We start from the raw sequence: 24,024 nt of genomic DNA on the forward strand, positions 1-24,024 counted from the left end.
AAGTATTCTGAATCAAAGACTGCTCATATATTTAAGGAAGTGTCAGTCTACTAAAGTGTTACCGAGTAAAAGTCCTAGAGACTTGCTTTAACGATTAGATGGAACACATTTTCAACTACTGCATTCATCTGTACACTTGCAAGTGGCTCATTCTCTTAAGAACTAAAACATTCATTCTGGGATTTTGCATTTGTGTTTAGTTCATTGCAAATTTATTGAATGTATTTTGAATTCAATTCAACAAATATTCTTAGGACATTCCAATGTGATAGAATGGAAACATGCATGTATTTTGGAGTCACTAACATCCAAATTCAAATACTGGATCTGCTTTATCTAGACATGTGATTACTGGGCTCATTACTTAAGGGTCTCTGCGTTTCCCCATCTGTAAAGTGGGAATAATACCACCTACTATGCAAATTGGCTGTGAAAATTAGCAAAATATATTATGCACATATACTATATGTCTATTGTAAAGGAGCTAATGCAGTATCTGGCAAACATTACAGATTCCATAAAATGGTAATACTTAAAATAATGATTATTTATCAAATATCTACAAAGGACAAACATCATCCTAGACCCTTTTCTAAAATCTGAATTCATAACATCAAAATGAATGAGGATTTAATTCATTCTTAAAATGACTCGAATACCTGCTAAGATTCTGACATATTAAAAACTATAACCATTATAAATGACAAGGCCACTGTTCAAATGACTAGCTTTGCTACAGTACCACTGTCAGTTTTTTGACCCAAAGGAAATTTACAATACCACCGATGGCTTTTAAGTCTTCAGATAAAAACTGTGTTTTAAAGTAACAGAACAATAAGACAGCAATATAGTTGTTTCTCAATGACTAAAATCTTACATTACATATTATGGTTCAGTATTAATGTGCTTTCACACTACCTGCTGAGTTTTCAGACTGCATCTACTTATCCTTTTCAAATTGCTATCACTGTCTTTTTCATAGGAGAGTTCTTACAAATTCCTTAGAGAAAGCAAAAATTTACAGTGGAAATTTTTTCTTGATTCCTTTTTTATTTTTTTAAGAATAAACCTATTCAACAGGTAAATCTAAATACTTTTTAGCAGTTCTAAATGTAGAGAATTTATGACTTCTTATTGTAATTGAAAAGGAACATACAAAGCAATTAGTCACTTATAAAACCCACATTCAACCTTCGAAATAATGACTAACTTCATAGAAGAGGCAAGACTTCTTTAATTAAATACTAAAGTCTAGCCATTTGAGATAAGCAAAGCAGGTTATGTAATTGTCTTCTGCACTCACAATATCCTTTTCTCCCTCTTGGAAATATATTATTTTTCAGCAACAGAATATACGATAAAAAAAAGTTACTGTATGTAGAAATCACTCTAACCACAAGCTAAGTTTTTGGCTAAGAGTTAAACTTCATTCATTTGGGTTTCACTAGTTTCATAAGGAGAAAAAGTGATTAACCCTAGTGTAAGTAAAATTCCCTTGAGAATATATTAGATTCTTAAGAAAACAAAACAGTAAGCAACCTTAGGTACTCATATAAATCCTTGGGGTGTTAACTAAAAAGCATTCCTAGCCATGCTAGAATAGGATTCTCAAAATTGAATACTGATTACCTTTTTGAGAGCTCTCCAACAGGTGTGCTCCGAAGTACTGGAAGATATAGGAGAGTTTGATACACATTCCGAGAAAGATGGGCTGGCTCCTGTACGTGCATGGGTCCATCTAGCACAATCACTATTCAGCACGGGACTACATTTCCCAGGCCACCTCACCTCCAGGTGCAGCTACGTGACTAGTGCTCAACAAAGGAATATGAGAAAAGATGGTGCTTTACTTCAAGGCGACTGTGATTAAGAAGTGAGGTGCAGACAATTGTAAGATGGTGTTACAGGATGAATTATGTCCCCTCAAAATTCACATGGTGAAGTCCTGACCTCCAGTACCTCAGAAAGTGACCTTATTTGAAAATAGGACCATTACAGATGTAATTAGTTAAGATGAGGTCATACTGGAATAGAGTGTGCCCCTAATCCAATATGACTGCTGTCCTTATAAAAAGGGAAAATTTGGATACAGGCAGGAAAAGAGGGAAGATGATGTGAAAAGACTCGGGAAAAGGTGACCATCTACAAGCCAAGGAGCAAGGCCTGGAAGAGATGCTTGCCTCACAGTCCACAGAAGAAACCAACCCTGCCGACACCTTGATCTCAGACTCCTAGTCTTCAGAACTGTGTGACCACACATTTCTGCTGTTTGAGCCACCTAGTCTGTGGTACTCTGTTACAGCAGCCTGAGCGGACGAAATAGTTGGTAAGGCAGAAGACGGAAGGCACCTGAGTTCAGGATTCCTGAATCACCTCTCAATAAAAGCACTTCACTGATCAGAAATACTTCCACCGGGCTGAGAGCTGAGCAAGAAAGGAAACTTGTTGTGTAAAACCATTGAATTTTGAGGGCTTATCTGTTATACCAGCTGTCATTACCTACTATAGGACCTAATTAATTTAAGTGGCAAGTAATTATATATTGACCTATCACATATCACCGGGAACAATCCATGTAAAATTTTAGGATTAAAAACACTTCAAAGAAAATTTGAATTTACAGGAAGATACTTTGGGGTAAATTCTCTCAAATCCTCCATAGGGTATAAATTTACTCTCTTCTGCCAATAGAAGTAGAATTTCCTCAAGAATATTAAATAAGTCACAATGTCAAAATTGCTGGAACTTCAATTACACTATATAATCCACTTAATTTTTTTTTTTTTTTGAAATTAAGAGGAGCATTTCTCTCAACTAGCCCAAGTTTGTAAAATGTTACTTGGGTACTAAGGATTAGAACACCATAAAATGAGTTCTCAGCCTTTTCCAAAGTTCTCAATATTTTTATAATCAATCTGAAAAGAAGTCACTAGGTATAGAATACCTTCTGTTCGAATATGGACAAAAAATGTACCCCCTTTAATGACAGGGTAACTAATACGGAATAAATACTGGATACCATTTTCCATTTTTGGTTTCTGACATGAAGAAAAAGTGAAAAGATAACTATCCTCGCTAAGACTTACAGTTCAAAATACCTCAAAAGCCGAGCTGGCAGCTGGCTTCTCATGTTTATAGAAAAGCTAGGATGATTCAGCCTGAGCTCAGAGCTCAATTTAGATCACAGCATCTGGATTCAAAACACATGTGAGATGTGGCAGTCGATTTTCAGGTCATGACTGATCCAAGACAGAGACTGCAGACCACTCACCAGCATTATTCCAAACGGAGAAAGTGCCTGAGAGAAACAGAAATCTCAAAGGTATTTGGAAGCCCACTGCGAACTGTTAGGGAACAGGTAACATTAGCATTTTCTGCATCCAGCAGCTTTAAGCAGGTGCCACAGAAGCCAAGGGTAAGGCGGCCTGAGGATGACACTGAACAGCTTTGTCATGACATTCAGCTTTGCCATGGTCAGAAAACATCCCTCACCCATGACTTCTTTCCTGAAGTGGCTATTGTTCAGATTAAACTACGGGAATCTGGTAATAAATTGGAAAACCTCTGACAGCACATACTTCCTACTAAGATCTGTGTTTAACTTTGCTTTGTTTCAAAGAGAAAAACTATAGTAAAGAAAAAGGAAAAACAAATGTAAATGCATTTTTTCTTGATGAGAAGAAATCATAGCCACAGTAATTCTAATATAAACTACACCATGAAATCTAAAAAAAGAGCAGAAAATCCCCAAGCTCAGTTTCAATCTCTATCAGAATTCACCTTGTGCCTTCCTTGATTTTCCTTGGATATGATATGTCCAGATGTGGGTGATTCTGCAGCTACGGATTTTATGTGCAATAAAATAATGCTTCTCCTGCTGCTTTTCCTCACCTATCCCCTCCCCCATCCCTCTTCCTCTCTCTCCTTCTTGTCTCTTTGTTGTGAATGTCAGGGCTGTCAGTGTCACAGTCTGACATGATTAGCGTTTCTGACATTACACCAAGAAGCAGACAGAGAGCAAGGAGAGCGGGTGGAGGGGAAGGCAGTTATGAGTAGCCATTTAAAGAAGTCCAAGAAAAAAACAAGGCCAACCTCCTTTCTCTGAGGTTCCTTGATTACAGGGCAGTTTATAAATCACCTTGGATTTTTCTCATTTATCTTATTAGTCTGTTTTCCTGTTCCTCTGGAGATCCCTAAGGTGTGGATCTATTCTGTGAGATCAAAGCCAGCGGCTCTAATAACAGATAAGACAGAATTCGTGATTCAGCGGATTCTAAGGCTGTGAAGTGTAACAATCAGCACACTTTGGGAAGATAGCGCCAGTCCATTTCGAGTATTGATTCGCTGCACTTTGTCACTCTAATGATGTTATCTCATTAAAAGAGATAAATGCCCCACTGTTCTTCTAAGAGCATCTGCTTCTTACTCTTCTCTCTTTTTCAACAGCATGGCTCTCAGCAGCAGCACATTAAAATCAAATTGAAATCCAATGCAAGGCTTGGCTACAGAGCTGCTTAAGGTATCTTTTTAATTGCTTTTTCCTACTCTCAATCCCCTTCCAGCTCCTCCACTACAGTCCTTCAAAGAAACAAGCAATATAAAGAGAAATAGATGTAGAAAGTAATCATAATAGAAAGCATTTTCTGAGTGTCTGTTACATAGGGACTCCACTGTGTCAACCTTTAACGTATTCCTACCTCGTTAGATACGTAGAACAATCCTCAGTTTGCAAACAAAAAAACAGAGTTTGATGTTAGGTAACTTGCCCAAGATTATGAAGGCAGCGAGAGAATGAGCCACAATTTGAACAAGGGTCCATCCAATGCAAGTACTTTTTTTTTTTAAATCTCCATTTCATTCATGGAACAAATAAGAAAATATGATTGCAACTTGATTAGAATAGGTGAAAAATGTAAAAGAGGGTAGCAATTATTATTCAGGTTTTGTTTCAACAGATTTATTATTAAATAAAAAGGTAGCAATTTTTCATAATGAACGTTTTATACATTATTCCTTTGTGTATCAGGCCTCTAAAGTACACATTATTAAAGTCTATTAAAGTCTGTATTTAGCATTACTAATGTGCCTTTGGGGAAATCATTACAATGAAACAGCATCAGTCTTTCACAAAATTTCAATTGTTTAATATTTCTTTTCTTATCTTCAATACACATGTCTATTTTTAGCTATAATCAGACCTCATCCCAAATGCCGTAATCCCAGCCTAGAGCTGTCACAGCAAACTGTTTATGAGTTGGATTTAAGAAATAACAAGAAACGTAGATATTGTTAATTTCACCCAACACTTTTTTTTTCATGATTGGTTGCAGTTTTCCTAATGTTCTAATTAACAGGTGCTCCTTGATCACTATGACATGTGATGATACTTTATCTCTCTGGCTAGGGTTGGTTATCTTAATTAATTGCTTATATTTATATCTAACTGAGACTAGCCTCAAGATAATGCCACTCTATTAAAGTTTGAGAGTGGTAAGAAATTACAAAACTATTCCACTAAAAAAAATAGAAAAGAAAACCAAATAAATCAGAAGAACATATAAACTATGATTAGTCAAATCAAACCTCTGCATTTAAAAGTAAACATCATTTACTAGATGTCTACTAGACTAGAAATATGTGTCTTCTGAACAGTAACTGAGGAGTTTCTGCAAATTATGTATTTATGTGTTTATTTTAAATAGGCATCTCTACCTTTTTTCTAGTACATTAATTTTATCACACAGTATGAGATTTTTAAAAAACAAAGCCAATGATGTACATATATTCAAAAGCACAATGTTCTCTGAAAATACAGAAAATACTGTTAGGCTTATTTTACGAAGACAAAGGACAATAGGAAGCTGGGAAGAATACCAGCAGCTATACGTTATAAGGCCTCTGTATCACACAAATGAAGGGAAAATAAAGCCAATCTAAAGTATTAGGTACTTAAACTAATAAGCTGGATTGGAAGCAATCTTTTCATTATAAATTTCCTTTCATATACAGCAATCCCACTGAGGTGACACCTTTGTAAAATCAGGCAAAAATCAACTGTTAATATTCTAAAGATGGACAAACCACAGATTAAGTACCTAAATAATCATGTTTCTAGTCACCAATTAACTAAGTAGAATTCTCTTAATTGTATCTATTAAGGCCTACTAATTGAGAGAAAAAGGGCAAAGTTGAGGACTTAGAGAAAGAAGACAGAAACATTCGTCTGCCTGATTCATAAAGGTCAGAATCCCCTGGCCGCTGTTGTAGGAAACCAGCCATCACCAGTCACAAAGAAAAAGGCAGCAGCACACTTTGAGTATCCAAAGGGCCTCTTTACTGGGCTTGCAAGGCTCTTGTGGGCTTAGTCCAACATGATGATATAGGACAACAACCTACCTGTTCAGTCAACACGCAATTAAAACTCCCAATGAAGGATGGCCCAGGGCAGTCCATTGGTATGGGGCAGGGGGCGCAGAGAAGCGAAGCCTGTTTTAATTAAGAAAATACTAGGCACTCCTCTTTAAATCCTCAAAAAATGAGGATGAACAAGATTTCAAAACCAACAATCATGATGTGTGTGAAAGTACCAGCAATGAGAATGAAATGGGACTGAATATAATCTTTCCTACAGACGAAACCTGTTTGATGGTGTAAGGAAAATGGATGAGCTGTGGTCAAGAATAGGCCGAGGCAGACATCTAGTCCAGCATGACTCAGCGAGTTTGGAGTGCAGGCACACAGCTCCATGTGTTATGTAACCATGCCACGTGAGGTGCATTAAGTAACCACTCATGTGCGCTCATGCTTGACTCAGAGCCACTATTGTCTGTAAAAGGTATAATTACCCTGCTAACGCTGTACATAACGGCTTGCACTCGTGGCTCGTCCCCAGGCTTGCGCCCATGGCTTTCTTGTGCCCATGGCTTGCTTGCACCCACAGCTCCCTTGTGCCCAGAGAGAGAATAAAGCCATGTTGAAACGACCCATGATTCCTTGACTGGTCTTTCAACTGCCTGCCACTCGTCCACCGACTTTCCTCCGACCTCAGTTAGAACCTGACAGATGGTCAGTAGCTGTAGACGTATTTCAAAGAAGTTATCATGATTCACAGCTAGGCTTCTCAGACTTGAAATTATATTACAGTCATGTCAAAACATATCCTTTCTTCTCTGGGGCCTACAGAGTCTTAACACAAACACAAAGTTCAGCTTTTCTATTCTGAAGCCTTAATTTACCTCCTACCTGTTCAGACTCTCCTTCATCTTTTCTGACATTATCAGGAGATGTTACGTCAGGCCACATGACCCCTTCACTCAAGACAAGGCATTGCCATGTCCATATGACACAGTAGTGGGTGCACAGAGTCTCAGAGCTAGAGCTCACTTTGAAGTGCTCCAGCACAATCATTCATCTGATATTCAAATTCTCTGTACAAAAAGGTTCAGATTTTCAAAATAAGCCCTGGAACATGAAGACTGTGATATGGTTTGGCTGTGTCCCCACCCAAATTTCAAACTGCAGCTCCCATCATTCCCACATATCATAGGAGCAACCTGGTAGGAGGTAACCGGTAACTGAATCACAGGGGTGGATCTTTCCCATGCTGTTCTTGTGACAGTGAATAAGTCTCATGAGATCTGATGGTTTTATTAAGGGGAGTTCCCCTGCACATGCTCTCTCTTGCCTGCTGCCATGCAAGATGTGACGTTGATTTTGCTCCTCCTCACCTTCCACCATGATTGTGAGGCCTCCCCAGCCATGTAACTGTGAGTCCATTAAACCTCTTTTTCTTCATAAATTACCCAGTCTCAGGTATGTCCTTATTAGCAGTGTGAGAACAAGTTAATACAGACTGCTTCTTGGAGAAGTAGGCACCAGCCAGTGCTTCACCACACACTGCTCTGAGATTTGTTGGTGACCCATGCAAATAAAGAGAGAACAACAGAAATACTTTTCTGGTTAGGCAGAAAGGAGGAGAAGAGATGGGACTGAAATAGAAGCATTACTGTAGCTCCATAGTCAAGATGACTGTGTACAGAGAGAAGTCTACCTAACTTAGGGAGCAATCCTCTGGAATGTATGTTTCATACACATTTATACAAACACACATTATATGCATGCACACATTTTAAAGGCAAACGGGCATAAATATATTCAGTTAATTCTTTTAAATTTGTCTTATCTCTCTTTCATGCCAAATCGACCCTCTACTCAATTACACGGTAAGTTGTATTTTAAATATGCACTTCCAGACCTCTCAGAAGGGAGTTACAGTGCTATTTTCTTCCTGAAATGTCATGAATTTCCCAGTACAAGGCAGGTGGAGACAGAGTCTGGAGGTCTAACTTGGCCTTTAACATTTCCACGAACCTCACATTCGACAGGACTCAATGTACATGTAACAGAGGGGCTACAGTGGCCTGGTGCCAGCAATGTTTCTTTTTGGCTTCACAAACTCTATAAAAATGAAGTTTTTTTGAAGAGCTAAGGGAAATTATATCTTAAAAATGTAGAAAGTGAGAACAGAAGTGCTACAATGTCCAAGGGCACTCACTGACCAGGACTGAGGGTCCAGATTCTTGTTAGAGGAAAGCCTACCACATATAAGACATAGGCTCAGTCTAACTCAGTGGTTCTCAAACTCATCTCATGGCCCTTTTACAGGCTCAAAAATGATCGCAGACCCTAAAGAGCTTTTGTTTATGTGAGTTATTTCTATCAATGTTTACCATACTAGAGGTTAAGCTCGAGAAAGTTTTGGAACATGAAAACACAGGCACACATCCCAGAAGTGATGCCATTGCATGTCACAGTCTCTTGAAACACCACTGTGTATAGACAAGAGAGAAAGGGTGAAAAAGGTAAATCATATCTTAACTTTTATCTTGCAGGCAGACACCCTGAAAGGGTATAAGAGTGTCCCTCTCAAGGGTCCCGAAACCATAGTTTGGGAACCACTGGTCTAGTTCAAACTTGTACACATCAGCAGTGTCTTTGAACACGTAAATGAAGAAATGGCACAGTACTGAGTAAGAGGATGTACTGTTCATTTTAAAAAATTGAGCCACTGAATCAAAGGATGGCATCTTTTTCTAGAGCATTTCTCTACTCACTACTGCCCCCAAACCATTAGTATATTAAAATGATCCTTCCTGGTAATATGCCAAGCAGAATGACCCTAGGTCCAAATCTCTGTTTTGACCACTCTGTTTTCTATCTGCTTACTAAATATCTTCATCCATTTGCACCTCGAATGCAAAACAGCTAAAATAGTACTTATTTTTTAAATGTTTGGTTTCTTTTCTAGTTGTTAATGAAATACACAAATATTGTAGAAAAGCTGAAAATACCAAAAAGTATTTTTTAAAAAAGAAAGAAATGTGTCCTATGTTTCCACCCTCTGGGAAAGTCATGGTCATCATTCTGGGTAATAGCCTTCTGGTCTTTTTATCATGCATATTTTAAAAATGCAGTGAAGTTCATATTTTTTTTTTTTTGGAGACGGAGTCTCGCTCTGTAACACAGGCTGGAGTGCAATGGCATGATCTCAGCTCACTGCAAGCTCTGCCTCCCGGGTTCACGCCATTCTCCTGCCTCAGCCTCTTGAGCAGCTGGGATTACAGGCGCCCGCCACCACACCCGGCTAATTTTTTGTATTTTTAGTAGAGACGGGGTTTCACTGTGGTCTCGATCTCCTGACCTCGTGATCTGCCCGCCTCAGCCTCCCAAAGTGCTAGGATTACAAGCGTGAGCCACCGCGCCCCGCCGTGAAGTTCATATTTTAAAGATACTTAGTATATTTTATTTTAAAATATTTTTAGTGTGAAAGAAATGCACATTGCTTAAGAAAATCTAGAACATACAAGCAAAATAAAGATAATGCTCATAATAGGTTGATATGTATAAGCAATCTTTATTCTGTGTGCATACTGTACCTTTTTTAAAAAAATGAAATAATGATCAGACTGCACATACTGTTATATAACTTGTCTTCTTTGCAATTTATTTAGAACATCTTTTTATGTCACTCAGTATTCCTCAATCCCTCCTTGGCATTTTCATTGTACAGCTGTACCATGGTTAATACCTTCAAAAATTACTATTTTAAGAATATTGTGATGCACATCTTAGCTAAACTTCTGCACACATCCATGGCGGTTCTCTTTGAGTTAATGTTCTAGAAATGCAAATTCTGGGACAAAAGGTGTGTCAATTTTTTAGGATTTGATATACCTTATTTAAGTCCCCTTAAGAAAGGTGTTCTTTCACTAACTGTGTATGAGAGAGCCTGATGTTCCCTATTCCCAACTTCACTGGGTAAATGTTACAAATCCTCATCAATTGTATAGGTGAAAAATTCTATCTCATCATTTTAATTTGCATTTCTTTGATTGCTGTTAAGATTGAACATTTTTCTTCCATTTTATTGATCATATTTCTTTCTTTGTTGGTCTTACCTTTCTGTTCTTTGCCCATTTTCTATTAGTGTAATTACCTTTATCTCATAAATCTATATTAATTTGTAAGAACACTTAATAACTCTTTCTCATATATGGGTAAATACTGCCCCAGCTTGTCTTTTATCTTTTAGAACAGTTCAGAATGTCTTTTGATTGAAAGAAGTTCTGAAGTGTTATAAAGCTAAGTACATTCTCTTCCTTGATAGTTTCTGACACTAGAAATTAATAAGGCCTTCTTTATTCTAAGATCATTTAATTTTTAGTTGTATTTTCTTCCATGTCACTAGTTTAAACCTTGCAATAGCTCTTCAAAGTCTGCCACAAGGAGGACCTGGCCAATGCCTTCAGAAAAATGACTGGTAAGGCTTATTAAATATAGATTGGACATTTGGTGAAACAAACCATTGAGGGTGTCCTGGAAAGGAGAGGAGAGAGATCTTTTATGTTTATTATTTGCCAATTCCTTATGCTACCTCCAGTAGCTCTGTTAACTTGCTCTTTGAGTATAAGAAGTTTAAAATGAAAAAAGTGTTGACATTAGTTTTATGTTAAAATATTAAACCAGTGGGTATGATGACTCTTCTTACCTTTGCCAGAACGGCAGCTGTCTTAGATAGAAAAGACCTTTGTTATATTCACTAATGTATTTCTTGCAAGCACAGTGCATGGCACATAGTATGCACTTGACAAATATGTGTTGGAGCTGATGTTTTACCAACTAGAGCTATGTATATGCCAGGTTTGGGGTGAGCGAGGCAGGGATAATAAAGTCTGGACTTCACAGCTTCTATGAAGGAGATGCAATGTAAGAAAAACTCCAGATGAAGGTAGAAACTAAATTTCAGTTTTACTTTTTAGTTCACTGTAGAGATATTGATCTGCGTGTAAACATGAAACTGCCTCAGACCTGGGACAGTAGGATGTGGTGCTGAATACTGGAAAATATTCAGAGAAAAAAAATTCTGCTAGGCAGATCATTAAGCAAAACAGTGGCATCCACCCACTAAAAGAGACAAGAGGTACTACTCTACTTCATTTTGATGTTTTGGCATTTGTCCAAAGCAATAAAAATCAGATCCGGCTTGATCTGAACATAACAAGGAAGAAACAGTTCTCAAGAAGATTCTTTTTCACGATGGGGGAAGGGAGAGGGTCATTTTGTACAATAATAGAAAAATCAATTATTTTTCAATCAGATGGAGTGTCCTCATAAATTTAAAGCACAGAACAGCATGTGACATGCCTTATAAAAAACAATGACCACAAGGGAGACGAGTAAAGGATCATAATCCTAAGGTTGCTACTAAGAAGGAAAGATCTTACAAGGGGAGAACAACACTTTTCTTGCTAGTGTGTTTTCTGTGAACGTACGAAGTAGTCGGTACACACTGAATGTACCTCATCCTGCACAATTTGCCTCTACAGAATCCTGTTCAATTGGCTTCCCATTTGGCTATGGCTTTTAAGTGATACACTGAAATCTTTTCTCTATAGCATGATAATGCGGCAGTAACACACATAAACCCGAAACTGGCAAATATACTATATGTAATATATATTTATACATATTAGCAAGAAAATAACCAAGAAAGTAGTAGAAATACTGTTGACAGAATTTAAAAGTTAAATTTTGGCCAGGTGTGGTGGTTTACACCAGGTGGCTTAATCCCAGCATTTTGGGAGGTTGAGATGGGAAGATTGCTTGAGTCCAGGAGTTCCAGACAAGCCTGGGGTAACATGGTGAAATCCCATCTCTACAAAAAATACAAAAATTAGCCAGGTATGTTGGCACACACCTGTCATCCCAGCTACTCAGAAGGCTGAGGTGGGAGGATTGCTTGAGTCCGGGAGGTTGAGCACTACAGCCTGGGTGACAGACCAACACCCTGTCTCTCTCTCAAAAAAAAAAAAAAAAGTTAAATTGCAATTATGAAGTTTTTGATCAACATAAAGATTGGAAAGTCAGCTCTTGCAAAAAGCTGTGAAGAATGTATGAACACTGGAAAGATGGTCAAGTCTGCATGAGGGTTTGGGAGAATGCATACCCTGGGAAAATATGTGCCCCACAATTTCCTTAATATGTAAGGCTCAGAATTTACAACCATTAATGCCTGTTTACAAACTTAAAAGGTGAATAAATAAATATGAGGCTGTCTACTCTGTGTAAACCCATGAGTCTGTTATCATATTCCATGTACACTGACATATTTCCTGTAGACTGGCCTCAGGGATGACAGCAGATTCATGACGGGCCTTATGCGCAGGAATGCCCTCTGTTTCTGTTTTCAGCCAGCAGTGATACACCAACATGCTAGCTATCCGAAGGCCAGAAGTGCACCCCTTTCTAGTGTTTCCTCAGACCCTGGCAGAGATCGGAGTGCAAGAAGGTGAGGAATGAAGGCCCTACCTGGTGGACAGTAACTCATGAGGTATCAGGGTAGTCCTGTTAAATTAGTGCAGCCAACCGCTAATCCCTTTGTGCCATGGGGTTTGGGGATTCTGTGTTTTCTAGAGGGATGGTCCACGATGGATTCAAAAGAGAGCTGTCAATGTCTAACTGCAATCAACATCGCCCTGGCACTTCACAGGAATAACAAGGACCCTAGAACACCAGGGCCACCTTCCATCCGTACACTTCCCTAACTGAAGTGCCCCATCAGTGAGCTGGGGTTTAGGAAGAAAGGAGAGCATTACAGTGTGTGTCTGAGGAAGAGGAGAGTGCACAATTCCAATGTCTCCAACTTTCTAGGAACAAATCCACTTAGAACGTCAGTCACACCCACAACAATATTTCTAGCACTCCAACTAACACCATAATTGAGGAGGAGATTCTCTGGTTTTATTTATGCTGAGAAGAGCTGTTTCCTCCCCAGAGAGTGACCTATTCTTTGTCTTATGCCGAGAAAGCCATAAGAAAAATGCTGACCTATGAAGGTGACACATCATGCCTAATCACTACTTTCAATTAAAACAATATAAAATAGAGCACGTACTGAGCCACTCAGGCAGAACATAATATCCCAAGCAACAGACACACCTACTGAGACTTGACATTTCTGAGGAGTCTGGTTCCCAGCTGTGTGTGGAGAGTGAATCCATGACATTAGATGTTGGGTTGCTCTGGAGAAACTCAGGGCGGAGCTGTCACAGCAAACTGCATTTGCTGATAACAGATTTCCAAAAAGTTGCCTTAGCTTTTCAATACACCAAACTCCAAATACTAGGAGCCAAAAGAGGTTTGCAGCCATGGATCTCCCCTCCTCCCCACCTCCAGTCATGACCCTGGGGCAGAACACCTGCTTACTTTCCAGTATTCCAACAGCTCACTTCTCAAAGGCGGCTTAACGCCAAGTGTTTAAGCTGGGGTGGGGTTGAAGTGGGAAAACTCAGCTCTGCTTTCTTTCTCTTTGGCTAAGCTCAGCCAAACGAAAACTCCTCAGAAACAACTGCTTGTTTTTTTGCTGGTCTCTTCAGATAGGATAAAGCGGCCAGTGTCTCCCATAAAACTTGCATCTAGGAAAATACGGTAAGTGCACAGAGGGCTTTTCCAGCTTTCTCCAATCCCTGAAGCTTCCCAGGGCCCTTCCTGCCCATGAGAAGGCTGAGTAAATGACCATGAGAAAAGTCACCACTGGAAGAGCGTCCTTTAGTAGAAGAATTTCAACAAGGTAAATGGAATTTCTAAAGTCTAGAGATCCCATATGCTCTTTTGACAACCAAACCATTAAACAGTGCTGTCCAACTCTACCATAATCCATATAACAGGCCCACAATAACACACCTGTTTTTGTAGGCCTCCAGAAACATCTCTCCCATTTTAAATCCTTTAGTGGCTCATAGGATCTGGCCCTTGCCTCCTTCTCTGGGCTTATATCTGACCACCTTCCACTAGCGTAGTAGTTTTCAACCAAGGGGTAATTCTGTCCCTGTATGGGACATTGGGCAATAATCTGAGGACATTTTTGGTTGTCACAATTAGAGTGAAGGGAAGGGGATGCTACAAAAAATCCTAAAATGCAGAAGACGGTCTCTCACTTCAAAGAATTACCTGGTCCAAATATCAAGTGTCAAGGCTGAGAAACCCTGCTCCAGTCATACCAAACTCTTTGCTGGTCTCTGAGCACACCAGGCTTTCTCATATGCTTTTGTGCTTAAACACATTCCTTTACCTGGAATGCCTTGTCCTACCTTCCCTGTCCAGGAAATTACCATTTCCCATCCAGGATCCTACTCAAATGTCACCTCCTCTACGTTGTCCTTCCCAGATTCCCCAGAGTTGGATGTTCCTTTTTCTGTGCCTCCAGAGCTTCTGGTACATACCTTGTTAGAACACACTCACTATTCTGCCCCAAGATAGTCTGCACATGCTGAAGGCATGTCTCAAGTTGTATTCTTTGTTTATTCCCATAGTGCCCATCTGGTAATAAATCGCCACTCACCAATTTAATCAGGGAATAAATAAAAATGGAAAAGATGCACCTTACACTCCCTTGCAACTATGTCTAAGGGATAATAGTGTCCCCAACATAAAAACAACAGCAGTAAATATGTATCAAGTGCTTGTAATGTGGACAGGCACTATATTAAGCACTGGTACAAGTAGTAACTCATTTCATCCTTACAATAATCCTATCAGGTAGGTATCATTATTATCAGCATTTTACAGATGGGGAGATTGAGGAACCAAGAAGTCAGGCCACTTGCCTAGGGTCACTGACACTAGCATCTGGAAAAAGTGATATTTAGTCCCAGGAAATCTAGCCTCAGAGTCTCAATATTCCAATATTCATGCCAAGGCAGTTATGCTAAAACCCAATATTTCAGCCACTCAGAGGCCCCTGGCAAGTATAAATGACACCTCCAGAGGACTACGCAGTCAGAGTAGCCACTAGCACCTGTGACCCTGCTTGTAGGGGATCACACGACTCTCCAACTCTGAAACGCTTCTGGCAGGAGAAGCAACCTCTTCACATCATGGAAAGACATATGCATTCCAGAAAATCATGGTACCGTAAAGGAAATACAAGTGCTGGTTCCTCAAAGTACCTCTTACCTTGTTCATGCTGCAGGGATGGGAGCAAGGGATCAGACATGTCACAATGCAAGGCAGCTCTTAAAGATTCTCCTCATTCCTGGAGCCCTCACTTTCTGAAGCAGACAGCTGCACTGTGAATATAAACAAAGAAGAAATCCATCAGCTGGTGCCCAGGAAGGCACAGAGCACTGCCATGTCCAGTGCCTTGCTGCCACGATGGCAATGATCCAAGTCTGCACTGTCCAACATGATAGCCACTAGTCAGATGTGGCTATTACTGAGCACTTGAAAAGCAGCTAGTGCAAATGGGGGCTGCCAGGACTCAACAGCTAGAACTTCCACATATTTCCTAGGAAGGCAGTGTACCATAAGGGAATTCAAGAGGTCAGCTTTCCATGGGCCAAATGAACTAAACAGTTCAATTCCCCCCAAACAGAAAAACAGTCCACCATGTTTTTATTCATGCTATTTATTCTTCACATGAAGTTTTTGATTCATATGAATTACGTTTCAGAGTAAAAGGGTTCTTCTTTGTCTTTTTTTTTTTTTTTTTTTTTTGACATAGTGTCTCATTCTGTTGCCCAGGTTGGAGTGCACTGGCATGATCACGGCTGACTGCAGCCTCAACCTTCCGGGCTACAGCAATCCTCCCACCTCAGCCTCCCAAGCAGCTGGGGCTGCAGGCATGCACCACGACGTCTGGCTAATTTTTGTATTTTTTATAGAGACAGGGTTTTGTCATGTTGTCCAAGCTGGTCTCAAACTCCTAAGCTCAAGTGATTTTCCTGCCTTAGCCTTCCAAAGTGCTGGGATTACAGGTGTGAGCCACCATACCTGGCCAGTTTCAAGGTTAATTTGTCAAATATTAGGGGAAAATATTTTAAAAATGACTTCAATTGCTTAAATGGATTTGTAGCCTTTTCCTCTGAAAGGTGTTTACAGGTGGAACTGAGAGGAGAGCAAAACATCGTAAGGTTCCTGATACTCAATTTGTGTGTTATTTTTTTAAGTTGCATCTAGGAAGGATTTATATATCTGTACCTTCCCATAATACATGGAATTGGAGGTTTAACTGGAACTGCAGTGCTTTTAAAAATGAAAAATACACTATTTTTAATTATAATATATTAAGAACATAGAAAATGTTCAATAGAAAAATAAAAAGGTACTCATAACCCTACAAGCCCACCATAACCGTCTTTAGTTATTAGTAATCAGCCTTTGTCTACACTGGAGAATGACATGTCTGCTAACTAAGTTCGGGACATGGAGAATTCCAAAGCTGTATTCCCCATATTAACATTTTTCACTGCTAAGAAAATGATTTTGCAATTTACATTTTCAAAGATAAACTCCTACTCCATGCACATTACTATTCTATGAACATAATATTACTACATTCCTTTTATAAATCAGACGATAGGGAGAGGAAATTGCAAATCACTCCTTGGCTATTTGAAACACAGATTCCAAAGAAAATACCACATTTGGATTAAAAACTTAAAGGTAAGACCTAAAACCATAAAAACCCTAGAAGAAAACCTAGGCAATACCATTCAGGACATAGGCATGGGCAAATACTTCATTACTAAAACACCAAAAGCAATGGCAACAAAAGCCAAAATTGACAAACGAGATCTAATTAAACTAAAGAGCTTCTGCACAGCAAAAGAAACTATTGGCAGAGTGAACAGGCAACCTACAGAATGGGAGAAAATTTTTGCAATCTATCCATCGGACAAAAGGCTAACATCCAGAATCTACAAAGAGCTTAAACAAATTTACAAGAAAAAAAAAAAATCAAAAACTGGGCAAAGGATATAAACAGACACTTCTCAAAAGAAGACATTTATGCAGCCAACAAACTTATGAAAAAATGCTCATCATCATTGGTCATTAGAGAAATGCAAATCAAAACCACAATGAGATACCATCTCACACCAGTTAGAATGGCAATCATTAAAAAGTCAGGAAACAACAGGTGCTGGAGAGGATGTGGAGAAATAGGAACACTTTTACTCTCTTGGTGGGAGTGTAAATTAGTTCAACCATTGTGGAAGACAGTGTGGCGACTCCTCAAGGATCTAGAACTAGAAATACCATTTGACCCAGCAATCCCATTACTGGGTATATACCCAAAGGATTATAAATCATTCTACTATAAAGACACATGCAAATATATGTTTATTGCAGCACTGTTCACAATAGCAAAGTCTTAAAACCAACCCAAATGCCCATCTATGATAGACTGAATAAAGAAAATGTGGCACATATATACCATGGAAAGGTATGCAGCCATAAAAAAGGATGAGTTCATGTCCTTTGCAGGGACATGGAGGGAAATGGAAACTATCATTTTCAGCAAAGTAACACTAGAAGAGAAAACCAAACACTGCATGTTCTCACTCATAAGTGGGAGTTGAACAATGAGAACACACGGACACAGGGAGGGGAACATCACACACTGGGGCCTGTCAGGGGGTGGGGGGCTAGGGGAGGGATAGCATTAGGAGAAATACCTAACGTAAATGATGAGTTGATGGGTGCAACAAACCAACATGGTACATGTATACCTATGTAATAAACCTGCACGTTGTACACATGTACCGCAGAACTTAAAGTATAATAATAAAAAAAGAAAATACCACATTCAGTCATAGCAATAGCATATTTTAACAATAATGTACAACATGGAGAGCTCCTAAAATTCCAACTTTGTAGCATGAATACATCCAGACATCTCCACATGTACATGATGTCCAGGTAATCACGGCTTCAAAGTCAAGAAAATTCAATATCTAATTCTAATTGATCTTAAAGTGACTGAAAAAAAATAATGCATATAACTTTTACTCTTTCGATTTCTGGAAGCAGGTGCTAATAAATTTCTTAGTTTTAAAGTAGAACTTCATACATGCTGTTTCCTTTTCAATGTATGTATCAATCCATTTAAAAACTACAGCCCAGAACTTAACTGGAAAGCTTGCCCAAATGCCTAGCAGAGATGCCTCATGTCACAATTCAATTTCTATGTACACATTGGTATCAACACAGGAAATGTGGGTACAAGAAGATAATAACAAACAGACAAGGATTCTTGAACATCATTTCCCTGAGGAACCCCACCCAGCTCCAATCATGCCACAATCCCCGTACTCTCAGAACTCGGATAAATAACTTGCACTAAACTGATTACAGATCCCTTCCTGCCCCCGCCCCAACTGTTCTTATGTCATTTTCATATATGTTGTTTTACAACCGAACCAGGCTAAAAACCCTTTGAGGGAAACATTAGTCACATAGAACGTTTTAAAACAAATGTTACAAGAGTTTTTTCTTTGCTATCACTCACAGGGCCTAGGATGATACAGACTTTTAAGTGTGGGGTCTTAAAAACAATGTTAGTAATTGTTGCAGTTGTCTTTGGAGTCCTTTTAAAAAGGAAAATCTCTAAATGCCAGGATTGTAAATCTTTTTAAAAATATTAAGAATATCATACAACTGTATAGTACCCCAACCTGTACAATGCACTTTTATATATTAATAATCTCATTTAATATACTAATACCAATCTGGGTGGTAGTTTTCCTAATTTGGAAACCAGACACAGAGAGGTAAAAGAATTTTTCTTGGTTCTTGCTGAAATAAGCAATAGACCCTGGACTAGAAGTGACTTCATTTCAAGACACTATGGAATTAAAGCATGTGAAAGACCACAAATAAAAAATAAACACAACACACACCCCAAAACAACACACATACACACACACGCACAGACCAAGACCACCATTTAACAGAAAACGCCTCAGAGAACAGACGACAATTTTAGAAACTGGGTCAGTTCACTTCTGGACAGCAACCAAAACGACTGGCCTTGTTCTATCAAGTACTTTCCATCTCCTTTGAAATCGAGAGAACCTGGCTGTTTTGCAGCCAATTCAGTTTATGAAGAAGCTTAGCGAAATCTACAGCTTAAAAAAGGAGACTGCATCTTAAATATAAAGCATTAGGGAAAAAGATACCTGAGTTACTGTGGTGGAATCAAGAATGTTTTCTTTTTTAGTTTATTATTCAGTGTTTCTTTTCATTTTTTTAAAAGCTGGATTCCTCTAGCACTGAACAAAAGGAAACTACAGATGTCTTTAAAGGGTGCCTTGAGAAAGTTAATCCCATAAGCCCCTATGTGACTTCCACTCAGCTGATCTTAACAGTTGGTTCAATGGTCAATCTTAGACTTCTAAAACTTCTAAAAGGTTAATAAAATATAATTTGTCTTTCCAGGTGGATAGAAGCGTGGGTAAGAAGAAAAGTGGGCCGGAATTACAGAATCCCAGCACTTTGGGAGGCTGAGATGGGTGGATCACTTGAGGTCGGGAGTATAAGACCAGCATGGCCAACATGGAAAAACCTCATCTCTACTAAAAATACAAAAATTAGCTGGGTGTGGTGTAATCCCAGCTACTTGGGAGGTTGAGGCAGGAGAACAGCTTGAACCAGGAGGCGGAGGCTGCAGTGGGCCAAGACTGCACCAGTGCACTGCAGCCTGGGTGACAGAGTGAGACTCCGTTTCACAAAAAAAAGGGGGGGGGGGAGGGCAGAGACAAAGTAAGTCTAAGAAGAAGAGAGAAATGACAAGAAAAGATGAAAGATACAAAGAATGGAGAAAAAGGGCAGGTAAGCAAACAAAAACACTCAGAGATAGGTTTGGTAACATGGCCAAGAGCCCCACACTAGCCAGGTCCTCACTATGGAAGGGACCCAGAGATTCGGGCTCCTGGTGACAACTGCACATCCTATGGCTTCTCTGGGGTTATACTCTCATGTCTCAGGTGTCAGCAAATGGGAGTTGGAGAAACACTAGGCCTACCTGATTCACCACTATTTATTTACCATCCCAACCTCCATCTACCATGGAGAGAAGCCTATTTTACCTGGATCACTGTTAATGTGGTATAGAGGTATGCTGAGAATAACATAAGTCACCTTTAACCCTATGCTCTTTAAAGAGAAGCTTGAAAGTGTCAAGGGCTGTGTGTGTGTGTGTGTGTGTGTGCGCGCGCGCGCGTGTGTGTTCTCTTGGCCCTTGAAAATGCAACTAATACTGCCAATATTGAATAGAATATGGTGAGTTGGGTTTTTCTCCCCACTCCAACTCCCAACCCCTTCTATGATGTCCATTCTAGAAGCCTTCTGTAATCTCTCTCAAAGCCGGGGAGCTCAGGCACTCCTGTGGGAGACAGACAGGCCAACAAGAACGAGCAGGTCACTCTTCACAGGGTCAAAGGTCTCACTAGCTTTTAGACATCGTGCACCATGAGGCCAGTCTGTGGGATGGACTCTTTTCCTACCCTTCCCACCACCATGCCCAGCAGCTTAGGCAGAGGGCTGGAGCATGAGGGCCTATGCCAGGCCCAAGAGCTTTTGGAGAAGGAATAATGAAGTAATCAAGGTGAACAGGCTCTGAAGTCTAGAAAAATAATGCTCTTGCATATAGGACATAGAAACTTGGGAAATCAGATGGACAGGTGACAGCAATATCCCTAATCTCCTCTACTCTATTTTAAGGGGTGGAGTAATTCACATGGCTTTAAATTTAAAATGGACAATCTTCAACTGGAGACTTTCAACTGAAAAAATATAAGGCCATTTTTATTACAGAAAGGCTAATCCCTCCCTTCTACAATAGGGGGCATGGTGCCGGGATTAAAGGATCCAAAGGCAAAGAAGCTAGACTCCTGCCCCCTTCCCCCAGTGCACGCACACCTTCTTTCCAACTGGCTGGTTCATTCCCTGCTACCTAAAGAAGAGGCAAGAGGAACAGGGTGGAGCTTGCCAAGGAGATTCCTGCAGGTCCCTCTCCATCCTCAAAGTTACAGCAGATGTGTGGCTGTGGTTCTCCATGACTTCAGTGTCCTTGCCACCCCCACATGGAGGCAGCAAACACACTATAACATGGTTCTGCTCCCAAGAGACTAGACGTCTGCCATTCTGCATTGCTCCCGTGTGCTGCCTTCACAGCACACCATGGAAAACAGACATTCTAAGCCAGAATGACAAGAGCATCTTCCCATCAAGCATCATCAATAGCCTTCCTCCCTGAGGATAGGTTAGGTAATTTGAAAATGAATGTTCTGAAATTTTAACTAATATATGAGTTGTAGTTCAATAGGAAATGGTGATAAAGAGGAGGAAACAAGAGGATTATAAATTACAAAAGGGAGACACATTGCTGGTAACACACACACACAAATGGTCTGAGAGCCAGATGGGGAGAAACAGAGGCCAGGAAAGGGCCAAGAGTGACAAGTGGTAGAGTGTCCATCACTTTCATATACCCGCTTCTGGCACACAGGCTAGGGGTTTCTTGCACTTGGTCAAATCATAAGTCAAGATATCTAATATTTAGATTCAGGGCTATCACTGTAAAATGTAAATCACAGTCTCCAGTGATTTAGGACTATCTCAATTTAAAGGCACAACACAGAGTGCCCCCGAGAGGTTACTTGGCCTGGCCCACTTCCCTTGCCTAAGTGACTATTTAAACCAGGGGTCACAAATTCAGATGACTGCAGGGGTCAAGAAAGAATGAGATGAGTGAAAGGTCAGGTCTGGGAAGACAGTGAGGAATGGGGCATCTGGGGAGTCTGCCATTTAGCTCTAGCCCCAGCAAAGCAGGAACAGCCCCATGTGCCAAGAGCTTCTGATACTCAAGAAACAGAGTTGAGAGACTGCATAAAATCATTTGCTGTTTTAATGTTGGAAACTCATGCTAATAATTTGGAAATTTTGTAGGTGTTGGGTCTGGTTGGCTAGTTTGCCTCTTCTACTGCACACCTTCTATGTCGCTCAGGGGATTCTTTGTTCCTGTAAACCTAAACCTCTGGGGGAGAAAACTCTCCACCTGCCTTTTGGCCCCTCTGGGTTGTACTGTTAGGGCTTCACTGCCCCCAGAAAGCCAGGGAGAAGAGTGGGCAAAGACAGATAGGGGCCAAGTCAGTCTGAATATCAACTCCACCTCTCGAATGTGATTTTTGGCAATTTACTGGCTCTCTCTCAGTCTCTGTTCCTTTACCCTTAAAACCGGAGGAAATTCTTTATACCTCTTGAGATTATTTTGAGGATTGTTTTGAGCATTTCACGAGAAGAGATCTTGTCTATTTTGTACTAGTACCCAAATACCCAGCACCTATCCTGCTGCCTTACATACAGTAGGCACTCAATATATGCCAAAATTATAATGTTTGGGAAGATCTCCCGTAAGTCCGGCACCAGTTGAACCTATTTCCTTTCATTCTCTCCTCTTCTGATGCTTTAATGTCAATATCCATATCTACTTCTCGCCTGGTCAGAATATTTTGAAATTAAACTTTATAGAAGGCCAAATTAAGAATAAATACTGAAGAGTTTTTTCTTAAGAAGCATGGCATACTTTTAGGTCAGCAAGGCACTATTTGCGTACTACTAGCAACAGCTTTTTGTGTACTTCAGAAGAAAAAAAATTAAACACAAGAGATTTCATTGTCTTATTAATAAATTAAGGAATCATGCATTAAGTTTAGCATTCTCAACTCATGTTTGCCAATAGTGCATGCCACTGCATGGAGAGTACATAGTGGCTATTCCAGGTGACTCTTGATCCATTTGTTCACTTTGGATTGAGAAGGCTGAATTATATTCATCTAGAACAAATGTTTACTAACCATGTCTTACTTACCTGGGTTTCTTTGATTTTATGCTGAAAGAATCCCAGAGCCCTCCAAATAATTTCAGCTTCCCTCTCCCCTGGCGGGCGGAAGGAGGGTTTGCTGTACAATTCAGGCAAACATATTTCCCAGATTTGGTGAGACACTGAAATAACAAACAGCCTGGTGGGTTACTTCAGAGTGACCCACTGCAATGGGAGCACTGTTAAAGAAGCGTTAAGGGGACCAGCTATCTCTCCAATAAAAAGTTTCCAATTAAGGAACTAAAATATTCTCAAGAAGATCTTGTGGACAAGCTATAAGTAGGATCATCACCTTAACTGGGGCCAGTGCTTACAACTGAAACTGCTTAGCAAGCCAGAATGGATTATATGCCTTGTTCCTCTTGAGAAGAAACGTTCATTAATCTGCAGAAGAAAACTCTATTTGGCCTGATGGGCTCTGCTGAAAAGCAATCTCAGAGGTTCACTGTTAACCTCTGCTTTTCTGGGGCTTAGATTCTGTTCCTTGTTTTTGAAACAGGGTCTCACTCTGTTGTCCAGGCTGGAGTGCAGTGGCACCAACTTGGCTCACTGCAGCCTCAGACTCCCAGGCTCAATGATTCTCCCACCTCAGCTTCCCAAGTAGCTGGTACTACAGGTGTGCATCACCCCTGCCCAGTGAATTTTTTGTATTTTTTTGTAGAGACGGAGTTTTGCTATGTTGCATAGGCTGGTTTCAAACTCCTGGGCTCAAGTAATCCTCCTATGTTGGCCTCCCAAATCGCTGGGATTATAGGCATGAGCCACTGCATCTGGCCATATTCTGTACTTCTTACTACCAGCAT

The 24,024-nt window shown here is 39.9% G+C and overlaps 1 protein-coding gene across 9 annotated transcripts in view; it reads right to left on the reverse strand.

The window, feature by feature from the left end:
* The window catches only part of BACH2 (BTB domain and CNC homolog 2), a 367,956-nt gene that overhangs the window by 261,634 nt on the left and 82,298 nt on the right, over nucleotides 1-24,024 (reverse strand). For 7 of the 9 annotated variants that reach the window (XM_017958111.3, XM_017958118.3, XM_017958115.3 and 4 more), the window contains one exon: nucleotides 15,514-15,626. The exons of 1 other annotated variant lie outside the window; for it this stretch is intronic. Coding sequence is in view for 2 of the 8 variants with exons in the window: in XM_017958115.3 (XP_017813604.1) it covers nucleotides 15,514-15,522 (9 nt within the window). In the remaining 6 variants the exon portion in view is untranslated. The remainder of the gene's footprint in view (nucleotides 1-15,513; nucleotides 15,627-24,024) is intronic. One more of the 9 variants, XM_021936802.2, reaches the window with a different exon arrangement.

This window comes from Papio anubis, chromosome 6 (genome assembly GCF_008728515.1).
Source record: "Papio anubis isolate 15944 chromosome 6, Panubis1.0, whole genome shotgun sequence".
Classification (NCBI taxonomy): domain Eukaryota; kingdom Metazoa; phylum Chordata; class Mammalia; order Primates; family Cercopithecidae; genus Papio; species Papio anubis.